The sequence below is a fragment of the Eurypyga helias genome, unplaced genomic scaffold (assembly GCF_000690775.1).
Source record: "Eurypyga helias isolate BGI_N326 unplaced genomic scaffold, ASM69077v1 scaffold7164, whole genome shotgun sequence".
Taxonomy (NCBI): domain Eukaryota; kingdom Metazoa; phylum Chordata; class Aves; order Eurypygiformes; family Eurypygidae; genus Eurypyga; species Eurypyga helias.
Genome location: NW_010248113.1, coordinates 40,098 through 51,537, shown reverse-complemented (window position 1 = coordinate 51,537; position 11,440 = coordinate 40,098). Strand labels below are relative to the sequence as shown.

General features: G+C 37.3%; 1 protein-coding gene across 1 annotated transcript in view; it reads left to right on the top strand.

Annotated features, from left to right (window-relative positions):
* Positions 1–3,753: 3,753 nt before the first annotated feature.
* Positions 3,754–11,440, top strand: part of ERBB2IP (erbb2 interacting protein) — a gene marked incomplete at its 5' end in the record, with an annotated part of 44,428 nt that continues 36,741 nt past the window's right edge. The window contains 3 exon segments of the mRNA XM_010150947.1: positions 3,754–3,832; positions 4,393–4,482; positions 10,615–10,671. Of these exon segments, the coding sequence (XP_010149249.1) occupies positions 3,754–3,832; positions 4,393–4,482; positions 10,615–10,671 (226 nt within the window).

Genomic DNA, 11,440 nt, shown 5'->3' with positions numbered 1-11,440 from the left:
TGTAATTCTTGAGTATTAGTGTATAAAGGAAGCACTATAAAAACAGAAAGAAAAATGGGATTTACAAAGGAATCTGGATCTCAATTTGCAGTGCTCATTTGATCAGATGCTGACAGAGGGTGGGGGTGGTTCTCAAGTAGTGATAATTAATAATAATAATAAAGTAGTGGTTATTAATTAGCGCAGTATTACAAAAGGAGTGTGGAAAGATGTGGCCACAGAGATCCTTGAGATTTGCTGAGCTTCCTTAATGGAGAAGATGATTTGGGACACTAAGGATAGATGGAAAGCAGAGTAAGGAGCAGCAGATCCTCTTTAAGGTCCTTTGTCCTTCTCATCTTTTTTCCCAGTGTCTCTCTGCCTTCTTACTTACTTTCTTCCTCACCTGCTTTTTGAAATTGCTTTCTTGGTGGGACAACCAAAAGAATACTAATCCAACAGTAACTGCATGTTTCTAGCATGCAGGAGGAATATAGGTAAGGAAAAAAGCAAGTGTCTGAAGGTTGTTGTATAGCTATTTAATAAATGCAACTTCTTGTCACATGGTAGAGAGAAGCAGTCTTCTAAGTTTTTTTCCTCTTCTGAATGCGTACTACACACCTAGCGTTCCGAGCTGTCATTCCCAATTTATTGCTCTTTTGAATGACGGCTGCCATTTATCTGTATTGAAGTGCTGAGTGAGGTTGGTAACAATGGTGTGTACCCTAACAATCCTGGCTCTGAGAAGAAGCAAAATTAAATTTATGGGCTCCACCGTTGTTAGCTTTCTCATATCAGTTGAATTTTTGTTGTTAATTTGTTGTAAAAACTGTTGCTGCCTCTTTCCCCAAGGCATAGTCAAACAAGAGACTACTGTAGAGTCCTCCAGTTATGTACAAAAGCATGCTGATTTAAGATGTCTGTATTTGGATAGCTAATACTTTATTTGGCTGTCCTTTCGAGAGTAAGTTTACACTGACATTCTCCTCTCCAGCAGATGTGTTGTGTATTTTGTCTTCTAGGTAGTTATCACAGATTTTAGTCTTCTGTGCTGCAGTGAATTCTTGACACAGGCAGTGGAAACTAATATTAAAAAATTGAGGTTTAACTTGTTGGACCAGAACAATCTTTCATTCCAGGACGAAGCCAAGGCCAGCAGTGTGACCGTCTTTGAGAAAAACTAAGCTCAGAGAATGTCTCAGTGTGATTTAGACAGCAAAAGTAATGGCACAGAGTGAGTCTGAAACATAACTCTGCCTCCAAGAGCTTAGCATTGGTTTACTCTTGTTAATGCAGATACCTATTTTAAGCAGGTGAAGTTATATCATAAGCAATAAAAGAGGTCTTGATGTACATTTTAGACAGTAAAAGACCCCTTCATACTAATAGTTCATAACTTCATCTATACAGGCCTCTTAATGTGCTACAATTTTATCTGCCATGTTTCAGTATACTGTGTAATGTTAGATGTCTGTATGTTTGGATGTTTGTTGGACCAAAGAGGCTTCTTGCTACAACTGGAATTAAGATCTTGTGCATTTTAAATTGTCTTGGAAATGTGTTTGTCTTAATACAAAGATTGTATGACAGCAGTAGGTAAGATACATTTCTAGTCTTTCTATGGCAGTTCTCTAATCTTTCTTTAAACCTACCTTTGGACTTGAAAATATCACTGCTGCTTTCCAGAAATAAAGCTTCATTACATTATAAGTATTACCTTCTTGATTTTGTTTTTGAACTGTGAGAGTGATAAAGTGAATTGAATCAGTATCCTCTGTTGTCATCTTCTGCTTCGACTCTACTCACAACCCCAGTAAACTTCACACACCTGAAGCCATATATATAAAGCTGTATTCTTATTTACATGTGTGTGCATAGACATTAACTTGCATGATAGTAAACAAGAAGTGTCAAATCTTGGCCTGTATGACAGTTGGTTCTTCAATTCCTCCTCGTCCCCTCTGCTTCTATATTTTATTGTTCTTGAGATCAACAAGCTACGTCCCCAAAGGATCCATGAGACTTAGAGGTATTTAGGCACCTGGATGAACTGTGTGGCTTAGTGTGCTTTTCTTGCCTTTCACCTCTCAAATAAGAGTACAACAACTGGTATGAGTCAAAAGTAGTAATTTCAACCATTTAGTATGACAGGTTTCTGTCAAGAAAGTCCTAAAAGTCCACTTTGACAGAAATGATGTTCTGTTTAAGTTTGATTTATGGAAAAGCCAACGTGGTGACTTTGCCCTTCAACATCACAAATTGACTTAATGTGGAAGTATGTGTTTCGTGGCTACTTTTCTTCTCACGTGGTATTGCCATCTCTTTAAGTCCTAGTAGACCAGGTCAGTCTTGTTACTGCACAAACACAGAAAGAACTAAAATCTTAAGATAGCCTCAGAAATTTTGTAATTTCTTATGCAAATAAAAACATTACTTAGCAGTTCATGCTTCGCCACATTTTTTCTGCCTTGGTATTCAGAGAGCAGATACATGGAGAGACATAACCACGTTCATCTGTTGTTCTGAATGAGAAGACACACTGCCCTTGTCTTTCTGCAGCTGGACAGTAACAGAGATAGTCAGCTGGAGCAGCATGACATTTCACACTCTTACTAGCTTAAAAGCAAGCATCTGCAGACTACAGTTCCTTCTTAGTGGTCTTGTTCCCTGGATTCATGCTGCCCTCTCCACACACCCGATAAAGTACCATGACCAAAGCAGACACAATTACATGCATTAATTGAAAGACAAAGAGCTAAGATTCCTGTTACCTGAAAAGAAACCCAGTGGTTTTAGAGTAACTTTTTTTTACTAGCCTATGGGTTTTTCTTGAAAAAGTAGTGTATTAATCCCAGTGGAAGGATTGCAGTATGAATGGTTGTTGTACTTAGGACAAGGTTATTTAAAGTAAAAACACCCATCCCATGGTACGAGAACAATGTAGTGATAGATTGCAAAAGCAACTACAGTTGTGATAACTGTGATTTTGTTTGTTTTCTGTAGTATAGTAAGAATTGAGGTGAGTGTCTTGGGCAGTGGGATGAATCAGTACTGATTTCCTACTGACTTGTTGGATACCTGCCTTCTGTTTTCAAGGCCTGTTTTGTCAGTTTCTGACAAATACAAATTCAGCAGGTATGTGGGTTGCAAATTCACTGTGGCATTTTTGGAAATAACCTTGGAAAAAGAGGTTACTTACTATTTTGATTTTCAGAAATTTGTCTGCAGTGTTTTTGTCCCTCTCTACAAATAATTTGAAACTAACAGCAGGTATATATCACGTTCTGGGATATCTGTTCATAACCATGAACGCTATAAACATGCTTTAAGATTTGAAGCCTTACCATTTCACCTGGTTGTTATGCAATGCATTTGAGAAACAGATCCTGTTAGAATTTTGTTCTACCATGTGTATGAATGCCTTTTCTTAATAAATAATATTGGGTCTGAGGGCCTGACCTTAAGTATATTACAAAGTGAAAGTCCTTTAATATTTGGTAATGAGCAGTGGGAACTGTGTCTATATAATGCTGCATGGTGAGCTGCCTGCTAAGCTGCAATATGAAATGCTTACGAATATAATAGTAAAAGAATTGGTATTGCATAAGAATATTTTTCATGAAAATTGTATCTAAAATGAAATATCAGAGGACTAGTTCACTAGTTGCTAAATGAATTAAAGTTTTTCTGGCGAGCAGTTTTATGTGCATGATTTTTATGTGATGGAGTCTAATAACTGAAGACTGTTTCCCTTCCTCTCCCTGTGTCTTGCAGGCATACAGGAGTTTCCAGAAAACATAAAAAACTGTAAGGTCTTGACAGTTGTTGAGGCCAGCGTAAATCCAATTTCAAAGTAAGTTTGTAATTTCTTCATGCTTCATATTTTGTACAAACACTGTTGAGTCTCAAACTTGCCCCAGGTTTGTACCAGCCCTTGGAAGCAAGGAGCAGAGTTACCCGAGAAATATCTTTATTAACCTCATTGCACCGTGATACAGGATGCTCAAGTTAATGGGTTACCTGGGCAATCCTGCATGATACCATGTGGCTTTCTCAGCTTTAAGTCCATCACTTCTCTGTGAATGTAGAGAAATGTCCAAAGCTTCTCAACAGTTTTGCTCTAAAGCCTGTATCACTGTTTTTCAAACTTAGCTTATATGAGCGATTTCCCTGTCACCTTCTGTAGGTTTGTAGTTTTTGTCTGTATATGTCATCCTCAATACTTTAAAGTAATTTTGAGACTAATCTTAGATAACAAGTATCTAGTACAATTTTGTAGAAATTGTAGTACAACCTTAATTTTAATGTTGCTATTATGTAGGACTTCAGTATTATATTGTTGTTTAAGAAAATAGGACTTAATGCCCTGAATATGATTTGAAACAAAGGCACTATGTTTTTATTTCTTTATAGGCTTCCAGATGGATTTTCCCAACTGTTAAACCTAACACAGCTGTACCTGAATGATGCTTTTCTTGAGTTTTTACCAGCCAATTTTGGCAGGTAAGTTGAACTTGAAACTTAATATCTACGTTTAGTTTTTAATTTACTCAGAGCAGTTTCTGCTGCTTCTCAAGCGAAGTATGAACTGGAGGAGAGGAAGAAGTGTACATTGCCAATCCACTTATGCCACATATTAGTTACAGGAAAAAAAAACCCTGAAACTTTATCACTGTTATTTAATTGGTCAGACAGAATGCTTATAGACAGCCTAGAAATAAAACTAATTTACGTACTTGTTTCTTTTACAAGACAAGTGTGGTAAATATGGGAGACTAGTATTTCTGAAATACACGGTGTTTATCATTCAGTAATTGGTGTGAAGCAAATAATGACATTTGTAATTCCAGGTGTCCTCTCCTGAATCCACAGATTCCTTCACGCACAGCTATAATTCTCGAGTGCCTCATTGTCAGGAATCTTTCTGAAAGGCTTAGCATATTTGTGTGCTGACTAAGCAAAATTTTCCATGTGATAGCTTAAATACCAGTCAAATTCTAAACCTCTACCTCTTTAAAATGGATTAAATCTTTGGAGCAAAACTGAAAGGATAATGTTAAAAGGAAGACTCCTAGATGAGCATCATTTATCCTGTTCTCCTGGTGATACAGCCATTTCTACTGCCCCCACACCCTTGCCCTTCACTTGTGGTCTCTCCTCCGAGGTTGTCACTCTCCTTCCCCATCCCATGTCCAACAAGCCTCTCTTTCAGCAAATATGGCTATTAGTTAACCAGGCATACTGCTGTGTGGCGGTATGAGCACAGGTACAGGTCCCATTAGTGACCATTAGCTTAATAGTCATCTGTGATAGGAGCTGTTCGTCTATTTTTCTCTCTCCAGTTATTAGTCATTTCCTAACAGTTAGAGCACCAGAACTGTTACATGCTTAGCTAACAAAAAAGCTACTTATGATTCAGGAACTTTAATTACTGTTCTTGTTTCTAATACACAAAGTTTCCATTTCAAAAGCCTTCATTAAAGATAAAGAAGTATCCGGAAGATGCATGGTCCTTACTTCTTGTTTTAATGATTGCCTCTACATTTTTCTGGTTTTTTTTTTTTTTTAAAATAATCTAACAAAATGGCAAAATTTTCTTAGAAAAAATAGGCACTACAGATGAAATCGAAGGCTTCAGGTTGACCAGTTGGTATTAAAAACAGTTAATCTTACACATAGTTTAAAAAAGTCTCATAATTTTTTCTTTCTTACTGTCTGCTTCTATACTGCTTAATAGTTAGGGAAATTTTGAAGTCATTAATTACTGACAGCTTAAGAATAAATCAGTTACTGAAGGCAACTTGAAAGCTATTTCTTCAGTGTAGTGTTTCTCTTAACAGCCGTGAAGAATTCAGCCTTGTTTTTTAAAATACAAATAGTGACTTGCAGCATCCTAGCTTGTGGCTAGGAGAAGGAAATGGAAATTAAGGCTTTCCTCATTAACTGTTTCTAAATGAATTCAAAGTATTTATATAAGTTTTTACCTGTTAATATATTACAGGGAATAAATATTATTCTATAGGAAGATAATTTTTAGATCAAATAAATTAGAAAACAATGAATTGGCAAAGTGTCATTTCAAAGTAGGCTTCAGACCTCTCTGAGTACTTCTGTAAGTGATGAGACTGCTCTGCCACCCCACAACTTTACAGCTGGGTATAGACACTTGCTAGTGCTAGTGGTCTTTTAACTTGTCCTTCAGAATATGGGAATACTTTATTAAACAAACAAACAAACAAAAAAGCTCTGATAAAAGCTTTGGGGTATGTAGAGCATTGTTGGTTATTGCCATAAAGGACAAACCTTCAGCTTCTCCCAGTTTGGTGCATTAGTTGTTTTGTGTGTGGCCTTATAGCTACTAGTTTTCATTAAATTAAGTAACTGAGTTCTGTTGCTTGCTGTTGCTGGCAACTGTAGCCAATACTGACTCTTAAAAATTAAGCCAATGCCACATTAAAGCCACCAAGGTCTTTATGCTCCATGTGGCAGGGTCTGTGTTCCGACAGTTCAGGTTACAAACCTGGTTTCCCACATCAGTTTGACTGTTGGTATTAATTTGTTCCACGGTTTAATTACTGTCATCTCTCATAAGCGTGGTCTCTCATTCTCTCACCTGCTGTTTTTATGGTGTTCTCATATCTCTCTTTTAGTTTCAGACTAAACAGAATTCTGTTTCCCTCTGGTATGGCAGGTTTTCCTTTGTGCCTGATTATATTAATATATCTTGGAATGAGTTTCAGTTGGAATTCATAATTTGCTTTTTGACAGAGGATGATGACATGCATAGCTATATTTAAAATTCAAACTGAGATCTCTTCGTGGCTTGTACAATGTCATGATTATCTTCTTGTTTCTCTTGGAAACGTCTGTGGTTATGCTGTAGTGTTCCATTAGGCTTTTTTGCAGCTGTCTAGTGTCGTTTCCCACATCACTGACTAATGCATTGGACAGCTTAGAAATGGCTGATGACTCTACAAGGAAATCCTGACTACTTGACTGGGTGCTATGAAATCTTGGCCCTTTTTTTTTTTTTTCCTAGTCTTTAAGGTTCTATAGTTGTCTTCCCTGCAGCGTCCTAATAAGTCACCATATTGTCTGTTGACTGTCTTTTGTGGCATCAGCCAACTTAAATGATTTTCCTATCCTTTAAGATTGCTGTTAAAGAGTATTTAACAGCATAGTCTTAAAATGGGTCTTTGAGCACCTCTGTCAGTAACATTCAGCCTGATGCTTAGGGAAGAAAACTTTGTGTAATGCAAACAGTATCCATGCGGTGTTTTATTACATTTACCTCCATGCTTTATTCTCACCTTCAAAAATTGTGCTGAATATTTGCATACTGTTGAGGTCAAGAATACCAAGTCCTTTTTCCCCTTCTTTGAGCATTACATACTTCCTGTCTTCAGTGATGTTGTACCAGTCCAGCCAGTTAGACTAATTAAAACTCACCGTACTTTTGATTAAATGTCCCAGTTCTTTTCAAATTCTGAGGTGATAAATTTGGTTCTATTTCTCCACTCCCAAATTCCAATTTGAATGCATTAATATTGGCATGGATCCCAGAGTTAGCCTTTATGCCAGTGCACAGAAGTCTGAGAATTGCTTATGCTTACCTAAGAAAACCGTAGTATCTGTGGTATCTAAATACATCATGTATCTTTACACTTAAATATATAAATATATAAGCAGGGCGTTCTAAACTCGAAGCTCACTGCATGCTAATTCTGAAGCAGGGCTTTAAAAGAGGCGCATCACTTGCTTTTCTAAACACACATCAGTAAGGACTTTACCTTCAGTGCTGTTCTAAAAACTCTGAGAATGTTGTCTATAATGGGGTATTGTTTCCAGAGTGTTTTTGGTGGTGATGTTTCAATGAAATCACTTTTAATCATCTTTATCAACAATTTGCCAGTGGTATTTGTAGTAGGCAAGATTTTTAATAATGTCTATTTTCAGATAATTTTTTATATAAATGCACAGTGATAATCAAATTGAGGACTTAATTTAGTAACATATATGCATAGGTGGCTGAGACTTTAGCACGTGCAACCTGCTATAGGATACATGTATTTCAGTCGTCTTGCTTTTATATTTTAGTTACGATTAAAAAACAAATCCTGCATTAGCAGAACGTAAAGTAGATGAAAAATAAAGAACACTTCTCTGAAATATTTTTGTCTTTCCAAGGAATGGCTGCTGTTCAACAGCGAATTTCTAGGTATATCAGCTACATATTTCTTTTACATTTTTTACACATTGTATAGCTAAGGAGGTCAGATTTAGGATGAAATTGGTCTTGTCTTAGCTGGGTGTTCCTGCAGAGATTTTTTTTTTTTTTTTAAATTTAAAAGACGAGCTACATTTTAAAAGTTGGTTATATTAAGCAACACTACTGCAACAATAATTTTGTTGAGACCTTTTTACCAGGTATACTTAAAAGTTGAATAATCTCTGTTGCAGCTTTGTGTTTAGGTGATGTGTAAGTATTTCTGTGGTTATGGGTTTTTTTACAGCTGAGAGATGAAATATTTCCATATGAGTGTGACAAAACTCTGTGACAGAATTGCACAGGAAATACATATTCTGCCACTATGACTTCTATTTTTACTTTAGTATAGGTGGACTAGTTCTCTGTCTGTATTCCAAATTAAACCCCAGTTTTTCAGTTCCACTATAGCAATTCCGATGCTTAGCATTGGTGTTTACAACAACAATTTAAAGAGCAGCTAGGCTGAGTATTTCATGTGTATTATTTTCTTAAACTTGAATTAACCTTTCCGGTCATAATGAAAGAACGGATGGCAGCTTCAGTCCAGTATTTCTGATTAATTATATTAAGAAAATTGCTAGTTTAGACACAGCCTGGATCTCCCAGGCAGGAGAGAGGTTGAAAATGTTTCCCTGATAGCTCTGAGTAGCTCTACATGTAATAAACTTGACAGTTGTATCTCCAATTTCTTAGGGTTAGCTGAAGAACAGAGCAGAACATGAAGCAAGGTCACAGTGCAATGAACCAAAGGCTGTGTTTAAGCTTAGAGAATTAGCTGATCACAAGTGTAGTACAGTCAGTTCTGGCTGAAGTCAACAAAGTGTTCCAAAGTCCAAGCCCAAAATGATAGTTCAAAACTGAGGGTGCTTAAACAAACAAGTTCTGTTTTGCCACAAATTAGTATTTTAGGATGCAGGTAGGGTAAGAAGGCTAGGAGGTCCTTTCCACTTTTGTTGTAGGTTGACAGCAGTGATACTGTCATGAACTGGATTTTTATTAGGCTGTTCTTTTAGGACTGTGAGAGTGTTGGCTTTTCTTTGAGAGGTTTGCGGGAGGAGGTTCCCCTCCCCTACAGTTACTACCAGATGGCAAGTACGACTTGCAGTATTGGGCTACATTGACCTCTGCTCTGTTTTAAGGTGACTGTTATATTCTTAGACTGTTTGTAGGCATGGCAGATTGCTGCTTTCAGATGCATCCAAAAATGAACAAATGTCTAGAGGAAAAAATAAGTATTGTTTTCATCTGTCTATTTTTAGTTTACGTATAGTTCTTACTACTTAATCAAAATTAAGGTTTTTGAATCTGTCCCTACAACATATGCACCTTCAGGAAAGATTGGTCTGTTCACTAAGCTTCTTTTTGAGTCAGGGAGCTTAATGCCTGATTTTGTTGTATGAGGGCTGTTACTGGGTCACATGTAGAACTCTTGTCTTTACAATCCTGTTATATTTAAAGGGAACTCTGTTTCTGCATTTCATTGATCAAAGAGATGGTCTTGTCACTGCTGTCCTGATGCAGAAGATTCCACATGGGACAGTACATTGCTTGAATGTCAAAACTGCTTTGAACGTATCTCGGCCACGCAGTTGGGTTTGGGATTTAGACGTTATCTGTCTTGCAACCAAGGATTTACTGAAACAAAGGTCAAACTGCCTTCTAGCCGAAATATCAAAATGAATGAAGAAGCTGACTAGTAAGACAACATGGAAGAAAATCCAAGATTAATTTAAAGGTTGTTTTTACCATGTGGAAGAGCACAGGTATTCCTCTTATGAGGCTTGTTACATGAAATGGTTTGATACCTTGCCGGTATTAGAAATTCAGCGCCTTAACTTCTGTGGGCTGGCTACCTTTCTTCTGTTACTTCCTGTGTACTTCTGTATATGATGATAACATGTAGGATCATAGAATCATGGGATGGGTTGGGTCGGAAGGGACCTTAAAGACCATCTAGTTCCAATCCCCCTGCCATGGGCAGGGACACCTTCCACTAGACCAGGTTGCTCAAAGCCTCGTCCAGCCTGGCCTGGAATGCTCCCATTGGGATTGTTATATATACCCGTAATGAATACAATGAAGTGCTTGAAAATCCTTGGGGTGAAGGAAACCAAATGTGTTTAAACAGGTGCAGAAAAGTGGGCAAGATCCAGGTTGTTTGCTGCTTTCCCAAACCTCAGTGAATAAATGGATTCAAAATAACATGCACATTTATGCAGAAAACATTTTTATTTTAACAGAAAAAAAAATTTTGAACTTGCAGATTTTTTCTTGAAATTCAGCAATATAAATAAATAAATTTAGAGATTGCTTTTTTGTAATAAGGTACAATATACTATGATAATTTTTATCCCTTTCTGTTACAGATTAACTAAACTCCAGATATTGGAACTTAGAGAAAACCAGTTAAAAATATTGCCAAAGTAAGTATGGTTGACATTTGTTTAAACTACTTTGGAGGTTCTTTCTGTAGGTATGCTATTAATGTAATGCATCTTGAAAAGAGATCACGGGTTAAGACGTGTAGCTGAGGACTAAGTTCTCACAAGGAAATTTGCTTTCATACTGCTGAAATTAGATTTCCCTTCAGACTGACTGGTCTTCCTGTTCAGAGATTTGCCTACTCAGATTTTTTTTTTTTCCCCCCCCCTCCTGTCTCTGTCCAGCTCTGTGGATTTCTGATCCACTTGTTGAGCTTTTAAGTCAGCATGTGGGCATCTAAGGATGATCGCTCTGAGATGTCGGATGCTTCTTGCACGCAATATTCTATGGCTGCCCAGATGCCTGTCTGGGTATGGTTCTGATGGCTGAGTGTCTGAGACTCAGGCATTGGTAATTAAGATCATTATCCCTGGATAAAATGTGGAGTTTGAGATGCTTGCGCAGAATGACTGAGGGAATGTGGTTCACATGACTTGAACATGTCAGGGCTGGAGAAAGTAACAACTCATTACTGTGTTGCATGTCATCTGTTAGCCGTACCTACTGTGTAATGCAACAGGCTTGTTGAACATCATGGCAGCATATTCCTCAGGCATTGTTTTCGGTAGTAGTTAAATAGTTCTGGAAATTCTTGCAGCATTTGTTTTAGCAGAGTAAATCCAATTGTACCCTGGTCTTAAAATCTAGCCTCTTTCCAAATCCTGCCTTGCAATTTTCACTCATTTCATCCAACAAACCCAGGCTGATGGT